This window comes from Limulus polyphemus, unplaced genomic scaffold (assembly GCF_000517525.1).
Source record: "Limulus polyphemus unplaced genomic scaffold, Limulus_polyphemus-2.1.2 Scaffold4087, whole genome shotgun sequence".
Lineage (NCBI taxonomy): Eukaryota > Metazoa > Arthropoda > Merostomata > Xiphosura > Limulidae > Limulus > Limulus polyphemus.
In genome coordinates, this window is record NW_013669697.1 from 65,988 (window position 1) to 80,329 (window position 14,342).

The 14,342-nt window shown below is 34.1% G+C and overlaps 1 protein-coding gene across 3 annotated transcripts in view; it reads right to left on the reverse strand.

The window, feature by feature from the left end:
• LOC106470562 (UDP-glucose 4-epimerase-like) overlaps positions 1–5,052 on the reverse strand; it is a 17,214-nt gene extending 12,162 nt beyond the window's left edge. The window contains exons 1-3 of one of the 3 annotated variants that reach the window (XM_013931124.2): positions 4,796–5,052; positions 1,766–1,907; positions 658–773 (exon numbers count right to left, since the gene is read on the reverse strand). In XM_013931124.2, the coding sequence (XP_013786578.1) occupies positions 658–773; positions 1,766–1,892 (243 nt within the window). In that variant the 5' untranslated portion in view covers positions 1,893–1,907; positions 4,796–5,052. Of the gene's footprint in view, positions 1–657; positions 774–1,765; positions 1,912–4,795 lie in introns of all 3 variants that reach the window. The other 2 variants (XM_022399168.1, XM_013931126.2) reach the window with 2 other exon arrangements.
• Positions 5,053–14,342: the final 9,290 nt, after the last annotated feature.

Sequence of the window (14,342 nt, forward strand, 5' to 3'; positions counted from 1 at the left end):
GCCACGTCGGAGTCCGTAACGAAAAAAAAACTAACGCATATTATTAAATATGAGAATTTTGTTACATGAATTAACTTAAAATTTGATATTTAGGACACGAGAAAAGAAATAAAAAATGCGATTTTCCAAATTAATATTCACACTCAAGACAAACTTCACACAGATTTAGTAAACTTCCCTTAGACAAAATAAACCCTCATAACCGCGATATATCTCGAATAAACCCCTTACGAGTCACGACCTGCATGTAATACCCAACCTTAATGACATTTTTTGAACTACTTTTGTAGAACCTCATTATTGACGTTATAAACATATAATAATGGCGTCTAAAAATATTGGACGGCATTATCTTAGGGGGGGGGGGTATTTAAGGGGGTCCCATCCCCTGACCCCCCGAAGGTTATATTCATTTATTTTCAGTAGTAATTAAGTGTTTTTAATAATGTGAAAGGTTTATATACAATTAAACAAAACGTTCCAGTATCGTAACTCTTAAACTTTTATCATTCAAACAAATTAATTAAATAAATAAAACGGAAAAATGTTTGAAACATCTTCCGTTTGGATTTTTATTTCTTGAAAGTTTTTCTCGACAAAGAATCTCATTTTGCTCGTCATATTTACCAGTCAACAACAACATGATATAATGATTACCTTTTTGAATATCGCTGAAAGGTCGTTCTTATTCAACAAGTCACACTGGTAAAAAGTCAGTTTTCTTCCCGTAATCTGTTGAGCTCGAGTTAAACTTGGAGCTTGTCCGTCCGATCCTGTGCGTACAGATACAAAAGAAAAGTTTTTCTTTTTCTACAGTAGAACTATGCTGTGAGAAAATTACTTAATTCCGTATCCGTTAACTGTACTGAGAATCTCAAGGATACAGGAAGTTTTAATCTTGTACAAATAATTAGATCAACGAAAATATTTTTATATTGTGAAGTTTGAGTCAGGACCATGATATTCTATAAGCCATCTTAAACGAAACTCAAACTTCATGAAGAAATTCAATGAAAAAACAAACAAAACAAAAATAAATAAATGATTACGGCTAGGAAAGTTTGATATTCACTATAGTTTAAAGAAACAAACAAAAAAATTCTTAATACTAATACAACTCTCAAGGATGGACTTAGAATGTTTCATCCTGAACGGTACCTTATGCGACACGTGGGGTTAAACAGCCAGGTAAAATACAACTCGGGTTCAGTCATATAAGGCCATTCAATTGTGAACTGTTGACCAGATTAAGGTCATCCAATTGGTAACAGGTGCCACCACAAGGACTTTGTCCGACTTTATGGACCGAATAACAGAACTAATTTTAACTTACATAACGCATTCAATGCTTGAACGCACTGCTGACTGCAACAGAAAGTTGGACAATGTTTAGTTTTTGTATCTGTAGCATAGGGGGCCAATGGTTGGCTAATAAGTGTTAAATATTTTGTAAACCTCATAATGATCACTATTACCGTTGTTCAAAGTTTATTTTCATATATTTTATTTCAATTAGTAATCATAGGTTTAAAATTAAAATTAATAACTTACAAAAGACGTCCCAGGAATATATATATGTATACTTAAACATAAAAGGTGATTATATATGTATTACTGATTACTTTTGCTACAAATATAATATTTGTGGTTTCACTTATAATGCGCTTAAACAAAATCAGTCTTTAAGGTAGGGGCACGAGATGTTAGATCATACTCAGAAATTTACTTAGAATACGTTAAAAGTAGAAAACTTAAAATGACTTACCATGAACTGCATTGACAAAATTATCAATAACGATGACGTCAAAATCAGCATTCAGAAGTTCAACTACTGTATGGCTACCAATGAAACCAGCGCCCCCAGTGACGAAAACGGTTTTTTTAGAGTTCATACTGAAGTCCCTCTGCTTTCTCAGACAAAAAAAAAAAACGAGAAAAAAAGAAGTAATATTTGTCTATTTATACAAATACACAAATATTATATATTCCAACGTTTTATTCTGGGCTGACACTTTGAAATTTATAGTGTTTGTTGAGTCAAAACTGGACCGTGTTGGTACATATAGTATAATGTAAATAAATAATATGCGTGTTTTGAATTTTCTTATTCAAGTTCGATAAATGAAGAAACGCTTTCGCGGTTTCATTCAGTTTGTCTTTATTACCTGGCATTACTTAAACCCGCCCCCCCAGTGGCACAGCGGTACGTCTGTGGACTTACACCGTTAGAAACCGGGTTTCGATACCGGTGGTGGGCAGAGCACAGATAGCCCATTGTGTAGCTTTGTGCTTAATTCCAAGCAAACAAATACTTAAACCCAACAAAAAACATTATTTCCTCTATGCTTCTCACTTTTATTTTCCGCGAAGAAATGAAGTAAAAAATGTTTCAAAAAGGTGTAAACTTTTTTTATAATTTTACTGTGACATGCGTAGTTCATAAGCTCTCTGTTGGGCCAAACGCTCGACTTGCTTGTTTTCAACTAACAACCCGCACGTGGTGATCAACGCTTCCACACACTACATCTAAACGAAAGGTATATGTGCACTACAGTTTACATTGCACTTTGTATTTTCTCGCATATGTGAACCAGGTGGCAACTTTTGCCTTAAACAAACCTACAGAATGCTGGCTGAACATGATACAGAAAGGAGAACAATGAATTGTTGTTTTCAACTTAGCACTAAGAGACAGTTTTCTGTTAAGCGATTTCATACGTATTACCTACTTGAAATAGATTTTTTAAAAGAGAAGAAAGATACTTCGTTCTACTGGAAAACTAATGAATTTTACGAAAATGTATATAGTTAAAACGTATTACACAACTTCTCATTTTTGCAAGAAAAAAAATTCACTAGACACCAGGAGTGCCCGCAGAAATTTTTCCAGGGAGGGGCAAAGTAGTGTGAAATTGTGAATTGAATAAAAAAAAATTCATATACATATGCTGAATGAATAAAAAAAAAGAATTATGTTTCTCATTTTCCAGGGGTCAAGTGCCCATCTCCCCTCTTTGGACGCCCATGCTAGACACAGAAGCGAATAAGTTTGGAATTTTATGCAGTAATAAAGGCAAGATAGATGTACAAAGCAAACAAATTACAAGAAAGGATAACAGAGAAGTTTAATAGCAAGTGTTGAACAATAATGGGAAGCCACTGATTAGAAAACTGTATTAATAACATCTTAATTATTAACTCAGTTGGTTTACATGGTTTCATTAATTGCCAATTATTGAAACCATGTAAACTTTTTCATCCGTTCGTGTAATTTCCTTCGTTTTTTTTTCTTTTACCCTTGTCTTTATTATATAGATTCAGTTTGGTGAGGCTTAGTGATTACTCGTTACAAGTCAAATAAAGTTCAAGGTCAAACGATACTTCTATATTACAAGAAGCACATTCCGACGCTTGAAAGACATTTCTTCACATAGGTACAACCCAGAACACTAGCCAGTGGGCTCTAGTACTAATTTTTGCACTCGTTAGAACTTATTCCGAAGTTGAACTGGATAATCGTACTTTTCTCTGTAAATCTTCTGTCACGTAACTGACAAGGACCTGAAGTGTTCTACATACTTTGTTCAACTTAATGATCAAAGCATTTGAAATGCCATCAAAAATACTTTCCCTATTCTTTAACATATCTTTAGGTTTCAATATTAGTAAAAAAAAATATAAGCTAGATGGCATTTTCGGAAGAACAATGAAGACAAAGTTTACGGGAAACAAAGTGACCTAATGAGCTCCTGTCTAGCTAAGACAGGAATGTTGTCACGAAATGTAACTATCGAATATTTCTGTGAATGTTTGTTCTCAAACAGCAGGATACACTTTTTAATCTGTAACTATAAAATGTATTTGAACAGCTGTACTTTAAGTTACGTAAGAATGAATGTTTCTCATTTGTTTGTTTTTACACTCAACTCATCGTTCAATTTATATTATTAAAACAAAGAATGAAAGTAGTATTTGTGACGAAAGATGACGTCACGAACTTTGTGTTTGTAGTAGTCAATGTGAGTTAGCTGTGTTGCACGTTAGGTTTGCTTTACAATAAAGTATCCCCCCCCCCCTAGAATTGCATCAAACCAAGTTGTGGCTCACATTCTATATGTGTCCTTTAAAGTTTAATTTAAATATTGGGTCGTTGATCATTACTTGCCCAAGACCAAATGTCAAATGATAAAAATTATGAAACGCCTTAGGCCTAGATTTACGCATGCTTAATATATTTTGAGGTGTGGAAGTCAAATACGAGAAAACCGTCAAGTAGACACATCAGCATATTTTTAATACAAGCTGCGTCATCAAGTAGTTACTACGCGCAAAAACATAGTACCATCAACAAACAACTTTCACCTATCCAGAAGACTTTTCGTTTTGCTATCCGCTATTCCTAACAAAAATATGAGGTCTGTGGGAGAGTAAGATTTACGTTTTAATAATTACTTCAAAACGCTGTAGGGTAACAACCATTCACTAATTACTGTAGCGTTCCCCTCTTCAACATCTCTAGGCTTGGTTTCCTGAAGTTAACGTGTAATCGTGAAACTTACAATGTACGTCACAGTACGTGTATACTTAATGGCAACTATGCATACGGCCGTTCTATAACTTATAAAGTCTGATTACCAGATACTATCTAGAATCTATCAGAATCACAGAATTTAAAACTTTCCTTTTTATTTTAACGCTATTTTAAAAATCAACATGTTCAGCAAAGACAAAATAAATACGGCATCAAGAACTCTCTGGATGAATAATCAATGATTAATAAAACAAAAAATCTTACTCGAGTTGATGTGTTATACTCGGTCTTCTTGGAATCCCAATACTCACAAGTCCAACTTCATTGGCAGACAAGGTTACTAATATTCGTCTGAAACGAAGACCACATGCACGACAGTTTTGAATTGTTCAAAGTCTGACCGGTTTTAGTACACCGCCCCCTAGCGAAAGTTCAGCGGCCACTAAGTTTTTTACTACAAGTACAAAGAGAAGGAAAAATATGTGCACCATACAATTAAGCCACGTCCGTAACTATATACCACTAACTGGTAGTATGTGACTACAAGGAGAGTTTTACTCGTGCTGCGCCATCTTTTGAGTATTTTATAAAGCTGTATAAATTCGTATTTATTATTGTCAGAAATATATTTGTTGAATTTCGAGCAAAACTACTCGTGGGTTATATGCGCTTGCAACGAACAGTGTAATTGACCGTCACATTATAACAGCATAAAGGATGAGCGTATTCGGTGACGAGGTTTGAACCCGTATATTTCGAGTCGAATATCCTAACCATCAGGTCACGCCAGGCGTTAGAAATAAGAACTAATTTTCCGTTTTCAAAATCAAAATTGTAGCAGAAATATATGCACATCAACTGTATGAGGAGGCAGATGTAAACATTTTCTCTCTTCATTGACCCCAGTGGCTCAGCGGCATGTTTGCGGACTCGTAACGCTAGAAACCGGATTTCTATTCTCGCGGTGGGCAGAGCACAGATTGCCCGTTGAATATCTTTGTGCTTAAAACTACAAACAAACAAACAAACTCTTCATTTTCGCATTTGATTGATTTTTGTGGATGTTGTTTTGGGTTATTTGTGCTCTGTTTCCGGTGGGATATCGAACCTCGGATTTTAGCACTGGAAGCTTGAAAACTTACCGCAGAACAACCGTGGAACGTGAAATATTATTATTGAAATTTCCAGATTATGATAAACTGGAGTTAATTAAACTCAATTGAAAACACAGACGACATCTACAAGTATTTTGACGTTACAGCGAGCAAAGATAAAACACATATTTCTGAGATATTGTATTCACGTGTAAATATTGAAATTTATTCAAATTTATGGTAACTGATTCAGAAATATTTGTGAATATGAAGCACTAGTAGATGTGTCTGTGCGATGGATGGTAACAGGTTTATATTTGCTTTCTTTAAAGGAAGGCCATATTGGGCTATCTGCTGTGGGGGAATAGAACCCCGGACTTTAGCGTTGTAAGTCAGCAAATTTACTGATGTCTCATCGGGAGACGAAATATTTATGAAAGTTAACATATCATTTATATGACTCATTTATTGATTTTATAGAAAAGGGTCATTGTTTCGTTTTATCTATGGCTACATCTTGACTGGGGTCTGTGGCTATTTGTACAGAAACCTGCCTAGATTTGTACGTAGGTACTCTATTGCTATGTACATAGAGAGGATATCTCCACTGACAATAACTTCATTGAGAGATGCATTCGATTTGTGTATAATAGTTAATAGTACTTCATTAATGAAAGGAAAAAAAGTTAATAAAACAGTTATACGTTTTTTATTACATGCTCTTAGTAAACTGTGTTGTAACAGACTTACACTCAATATAAAATGTTTGTTTCATTGGAGTTAAGCAGAAAGTTATACAATGAGCTATCTGTGCTCTGCCCACCACGGGTATCGAAACCCAGATTTTAACGTTGTAATTCCGCAGACATACCGCTTTGTCAGTGTGGGGCTATATAAAACGTGGACGCAAATATTTCAGTACAAAAGTAAATTTAGTAATTTCTGTTTGATGGAAGCATAATATTGTACTGAAATAATTAAATTTTGACTTTTCATTATCAGCGAAAAATTGGGAATGACCGCTCTCGAAAAACTCCCACATTGGAGGAAACGTGTTTCTCTTGGCAGAGGCATGCATACACCGGAAGCAAGAGATCCTTCTCCTTTCTCCTCCAATACAAAACGGTATCGTAAAAACAGTAATAAAATGTTCAAATTGTAAGTTGTAGATATGTATGTTTATTTTCCATGCTGTAAGTTACGCGTCTCTAGTTCCCACCATCTATATCCACATTTATGTTGCTCTAGTTACCAACACTCAGTTCATATTGCTCCAATTCCCAGGTTTTAAATTCCACATTATGGATTGGAAACCAATAAAGTTATCTCAAAGTTAAAAATATGAGATGTGGGAAATATTCTGTTTCACATCATGCTCCGAGGTATTGTAGACGCAAAAAGTCATTTATGGTAAGTGAGGGGGGGATAGAAGATGACCATGAATGGGGGTTTACATATAGTTAAATATAACTGAGAGAAGAAAGGCTCCTAAAATAGAAAACAATGACTCAAATTTCTGCATGTAATTAAATAGCATGAGAAATAAATACCTTCGAAGTTCTTGCAATAGAACAATATATAATTAATTAATTACCCCCAAGAAGAGGATTCTCCAAAGTTTACCAATAATGATAAAGATTGAAAGTACATAATCAAATTATTCATGTTCACTGGGCTTGATTATTTAAATATCATTTTATTTTGTATTTTTTATCGAAAAGCTATAAGTAACGTGTGAGTTATAAGCGCGTCTATCTTGAAAGCATGTATAAATAATATGTTAAAAAGAAATCCCTCAAATGAATGATGGGGTTTGAAAACGAAATGCAATTGTAGAATTATTGTTTTACCAGTTATGAGGAAACTGGAGGAATCCCATCAGTACCCCTTGGTGGCCACACCCACTGACTGATGTATACTTAACCATAATCGGAGCTATGAAATCAATTTAAAAGAAAAATATAACTTCTTCTTGACACATTCTGAATCATTCCTAATTAATTAAACCATATTTGATAAGTCCAAAGGAAAAAGCCTCGGAGTTAGAGAACAAACAAAAAAACTTCTTTCAAATTATTTGTTTGTTTATAATTAAGCACAAAGCTACACAATGGGCTATCTGTGCTCTGACCACCACGGGTATCGAAACCCGGATTCTAGCGTTGTAAGTCCGCAGACATACCGCTGTGCCACTTTATAGTAGGATTTAAAAATTATTTACTGTTCGTGATATATCTAGACAAAGAATAAAATATAATATTGAAATTACACTATCTTTAGTAAGTTGGCTTTCACAACACCTACACTATGTTGGACACATTGAAAATTTTGTTTTGACACATTTCTTATTTTTAAACAACATTTTATATGCATTATGAGTTTGTCAGATGTGACTAGAGCTACTCGTAGGGGTGAAACATTTTCAATAAAAGTGATGGATCGCAAACTCCCTTTTTATAGATTTCTATGTAGAGGCATCGTTAGGCACTGGCAAACGGGGCCCGTGCCCCGATTATATTTGACAGTGGCCCGAATCCTCATTTGGTGTCTGAAAAAAATTCAGAATCGAAAACCATGGTCAATATCATACTAAAACACCGAAAATTCCCGCGACTATGGGCCCGAGCCCCGAATATTTTAAGCACCTAGTCTCTGTTGTTATCACATATTACACTCGAGTTTTGACCCATAAAAAGCACCCCTTTCTTTGCCACCTGAATGGTTGTTTGTTTGTTTTCATACACAAAATGGACTATCTGTTCTCTGATTACCGCAGGTATCGAAACCGAGATTTTAACATGATAAACTCAGTGATATACGGCTGAACCACCGGAGGGCGCCACGTGAGTGAATAGCTTGTGAAGTATTGTTGTTAAGCGCAAAGCTACATAATGGGATATCCGACAGGTATCGATATTCGGGGAGGAGGAAGTGAAATGGCAAGATATGGTTACTAAAATACAAATTTGTTACTTTAACTTTTATTGTTACATATATCCTTATAAATTAATAAACGTTTGAAACTTTGTGGTCTTTTCTTCATAATCCTCAATTGACATTTTCACCTTGAGCGGTACATATTTATATATATATTGTTTTGTCTTGGTATGAGGTGGGATTTTATTTCTTTTTTTACATTGAAGGTTTATTCTGTTAATTGACATTTAATTTTGAGCATGTAAGAATGCTGTGAACATTAATAAAATTGTTAATGTATTTCTTATCAGTTTTTGACATTACTCCTGTACTTTTGTAGTTTCAGGTTTCAAATAACGGTATCATTACTACCAGTGACTTTAATAATTTTATTGCTATCAGAAAAATGTTTTGGCGGATGCTTCACTTTTTAATAATAATAATAATAAGACCTAAAGGTCTTGAACCACTTTTTAACCTAAATCCAATACTTTGGATTAGACTAGTTGCATGAAAAAACAACCAAAACCTGTAATCCTGGATTAGTCTGGAGCAAACGATCTTGAGAAGATATTAAATTAGCACAAAAAAAAAAACAAGGCGAAATTTATCAAAATCACTAAACCATGAACTAAAACTAGAAACTGGTAAAACAACTTTACAGTCACAGAACTAGTTCAGATCATGTATGGAAGTTTTCGATTTTTTAACGAGCTTTCCTTCAGAGTAAAATACAATCAGAGGTCAAGATCTAAACTTATATTTTTCATCCTTACGTAATCTTTCCGACTTTATTTCAGGACGAAACCACCAGATAGGAGAAAATAAACTTTAATTACCCCAAAATTTTGTGTAGTGCGGTTGTTTGTATATGGTACAAGTAGATGTTACTCTACAATAATAATCCAGTGAGGATCATGTTTCTTTTTGTTGTTTTTTAATGAGCAAAAGGTTTACTAGTATTGTATATATATGTATGTGTACATATCAGTAAAATCAGATATTCTTTAGTTAAATCGTTAAATGTTTTTTTCTTCTTCTGAATCTTCACAATTTGATTTTATCATTTCATCTTCTGAAAAATAAAGACTGGGTATCGCCCGCTTCTTTAGCTTGATGAATGTTGAGTTTTTAACTTAATTGTTTGGCTCTAACTTATGATCTTATGGTGAATAAAGTCTGGATATCATCTGCCTATTCAGCTTAATGAATGTTGAATTTTCTGAACTTAATCGTTTGGCTTTATCTTATGATCTTATGGTGAATAAAGTCTGGGTGTTATCTGCTCCTACAGCTTGATGAACGTTGAGTTTTTTAACTAAATCGTTTGGCTCTATCTTATGATCTTATGGCGAATAAAGTCTGGGTATTATCTGCTCCTACAGCTTGATGAATGTTGAGTTTTTTAACTTAATTGTTTGGCTCTATCTTATGGTGAATAAAGTCTGGGTGTTATCTGCTCCTACAACTCGATGAATGTTGAGTTTTTTAACTTAATTGTTTGGCTCTATCTTATGATCTTATGGTGAATAAAGTCTTGGTGTTATCTGCTCCTACAACTTGATGAATGTTGAGTTTTTTAACTTAATTGTTTGGCTCTATCTTATGGTGAATAAAGTCTGGGTGTTATCTGCTCCTACAACTCGATGAATGTTGAGTTTTTAACTTAATTGTTTGGTTCTATCTTATGATCTTATGGTGAATAAAGTCTGGGTGTTATCTGCCTCTTCAGCTTGATTGATATTGTGCTTTCTGAACTTACTTGTTTGGTTCTTTCTTATGATTTTATCATCTGCCTCTTCAGCTTGATGGATGTTGTTTTCTGTAAATTATTTGTTTGGTTGTGTCCTCTGAAATTGAGTATTATATACTTCTTCCACTTGATGGATGCTGTTTTTTCTAAACGTTAGCTATTTGGTTTTGCCTTCTGATCTTCTGGTGAAAAAATACTGAGTATCATCTGCCTCTTCAGTTGGATGGATGTTGTGTTTTCTGAACATTATCTCTTTTATTCTGGCCTTTGGTTAATAAAGACGGAACATCATCCGCCTCTTCAGCGTGATTAATGTTATGTTTTTGAATATTCTCTGTTTGGCACTATCCTCTGATGTTCTGTTGACTCAGACCTAGATATCATCATATGATCAAAGTAATCTGTCGCGTGCACGGATGCTACTTTATGCAATATAAATCAATTAATTTTTGTTTGTTCTTTAACTATTAATAGTTGTAATTAGTACTAGAAACATTAAGGTATTAAATGTATTGGAACAATGAATACTTAAGAGCACCTGAAAACTCTTCATGTGAAAAGGTGATATCTTTTGAATAAATTTCTTTTTTCCTCTTCAGTCAAAGTCCGTTATTACAATTAATCATGTTCTCTGAAATCCATAGGATTTCTCACGTCTTCTCTCCTTATCGCTGCCGCCATCTGGTGAGGGCAGTATGTACTGTACTATTTCAAAACAATTGAAAAGTCCGTCAGATGTCTGAAGTTTTGGTTTAAAGGTAACTGGTTAATCTGTAACAAATATGTGTTAAATATGCAACTAACAACTTTAGAAAACGAAGGTTTAAATAAATAAAACTTTTAGCTTTATATTAAGACAAAGAAATCATTATGATTTATTATGAGCACACAGAAACGCGTCAGAACCACAATACCCCCAGCTACAGTCAGCAACTGCTTTACCAGTTAGAATCGTTGACTGTATTTATGTTTTTACTGCGAATCTTACAACAGCTGTACAGTCAAAAGTTGACAGTAGTTTAGTCTTCATCATGGAGACATCTAACCACATCTTCAGCCAATAACTGCTTTAACACTTTGTCTGTATTTAAGTCTTCATAGAGGGTACCTAACCACAGCTAAAGTCAACAACGTTTTTATCAGTTAACGTTGTGGACTGTATCAGGCCCATACGCAGAATGTTAATTTGTGAGATCAAAAGCCAACAAATTTTGTGCAAAACATGTTAATACTACGAGGGTCTGGGGGTCATGCGACTATTTCAAGCCAATAAATGCCAATGCATCATCAGAAGTATGTAGACTATGAAGGAAACGTTAAATACCATAGGCAGCTGCGCTATACCTATATAAGCATAATTTTTTTTACGTTACAACAATAGGGGGTTCGGCCAAACCCCCTCAAACCTCTCCTACTTACGTGCGCGTGTATTTAAGGTTTTATCGTTGACACCCTACCCCAGCGACAATCAACAGTTGACCGTATTTCAGTCCTCATAGTAGACTCTTTACCGCAGCTAGAGTTAAAAACTGTTTTGACAACTAACCGTTATTAACCGTATTTGTGGTTAATTGTTTTAATTTTTAACCATTCTTGACTCTATTTATGGTAAAATGGTAACATATTTAAAAAATTAACGGTTGTTAACTGTACTTATGGTAAGATGATACAAAATTCAGTTCTTATCTACTCTACTTATGGTAAAGAGTTTTAACAGTCAACCGTTAATGACTCTGCTTATGGAAAGACGTTTAAACAGTTAACAGTTATTGACTACCTATGGAGGGTCATTTAATAGTTAACTGTTGTTAAGTGTATTTATGGTAAGATGTTTTAATAGTTAACCATTCTTGACCTTACTTACTGTAAGGTATTTTAACAGTTAACCATTATTGACCCTACTTACTGTGAGGTTTTTTAACAGTCGTTATTAGCTCTACTTATGGAAAGACATTTAAACAGTTAACCATTGTTTATTTATAATTCAGCACAAAACTATACAATGAGCTATCTCTGTTGTGCCAACCACAGGTATTGAAACTCTATTTTTAGTGTTATAAGTCTTTAGGCTTACTGTTGACCTACTGGGGGGGGGGTAATCATTGTTAACTTTATTTATGGTAAGATGTTTCAACAATTAACTCATACTCCACTTATGGTAACAAGTTTTAACAGTTAACCGTTGTTGGTTTACACATAGTAAGTTATTTTATCAGATTACACTATCTGACTATGTCTATAGTAAGGTGTTCGTGATCAAGACAAAAAAGCCTTATTGTCTAACCAGAAATGTCAGTGAACCAAATTTCCCGAATTTAATGGTATTTTATTTCTACAATAATGGTTTTGATTTTCTAGAGTGCGCCACGAATTCTGAAAAAAAATTCTGTCTGTATACTTTGACTGCGATATAGCTCTTTTTGAGATTTAGTTAATATCTCATAATCATAACCACACGCCCCCCCCCTCAGTGGCATAGCGGTATGTCTGCGGACTTACAACGCTAGAATCCGGGTTTCGATACCCGTGGTGGGCAGAGCACAGATAGTCCTTGTGTAGCTTTGTGCATAATTAAAACAAACAAACATAACCACAAAATTAGAATAATAGTGGATAATGTAAATTAACAGGCCCATTGTCACAAATTTCAATAAAAATGTCTTTTGTTTTAAGTTTAAGCAAGTCTAGATACTTCACAACTGTACCAGTTTTATTATTTTTTCATATTCTATTATAAATATAATAATTTCTTAATATTTATTTAATTATTTTCACACCATGGGACATTTTATCTATTTCATAGTAGATGGCACTACGTTCACATAAATCTGGAAAGCATATTTTCTATGCAAACTCCACGCATCTTCTGGATTCACAAACCATATGAATCTATATTGATAAGTATTCTTTTCCAACACAAGTCAAATTGCTTCAAGTATTTCAAAAATAATGTAGCATAAAAAATATAGTTTTTTTTTTAAATACTGAACATATTCTCACTGTTGTATTTAAAATAATTCAAAATATGAAGACTAGGATCTTTCTTTTCCAATGTAATCTACTAACATTAAGTGAAAAAATGATGTTGAATTTGTGGAAAAACATATCAAGCCAAGATCTGAGTCTTATGTACACGTAAACTTGTTTCTGCAGTTGGGAAATTGAAATATAAGTCTGCTAGAGAACATACAGGGTTTTGTCTGATTATATTAACACCTTAGTATGCGGACAGTCCATTTTCAAAGTATAACGAGTTAGCAATTTCCTCACAATAATATTCATTCCCGTTTGAATATTTAACATTAAGCAGTATTAAAACTTTCAACGTAACTATTATAGTAATATCTGTTACCAAATTTGAATATTACTTCTCGAACTGTGTAATTCTTTTATACTTTAGAGACCAATGATTTATCATATGAATGATTTTAATTTTAAGAATATTACCCGATGTTTAAGCATGAATAGGGTTAAATAGGTTATAATGAAGCCATTTTGGAGCCTCATCATGTTATCACAGTCCATGTCACCACTTCCGGTCACGATTTATCAGAAGACCCTGCATTTTGACAATAGCCCTACAGCGTAAGTTCCATTATAAAAGGCTCCATTGTATTCATGGTTTCTTATTTCTTACAAGATGCTACAGCTAATGTTTTTTACTACAACTGGGGTACGACTTATTACAGGTCTCTTTTTACGTTGTCCTGGTTCCCAAGTTGATCCATATTCCATTACATTCTAATGCCATTAAGTACAAGGGATATTCTCGTCGTGAACATTCTAAATCCCCAACCTGAACGCATCCTTATGGTCTGAGTGTATGAATATCTTGTATTGGAAAGAGCAATTAGACACCCTTTCCAAAAGCAGTTCATTTTCGGTGGCATCATATTACCTACGTAACACAAAATTATGTCTAAATTTAGTTGTGATACACGCCCTACGATTGCAACTTCATATCTGCTGTCGTTACGACGTGACTTGCTGATTTATATATTCAAAATAATTTAATTATAACGTCTCGACCCACTGTAGCGCTTTCAAC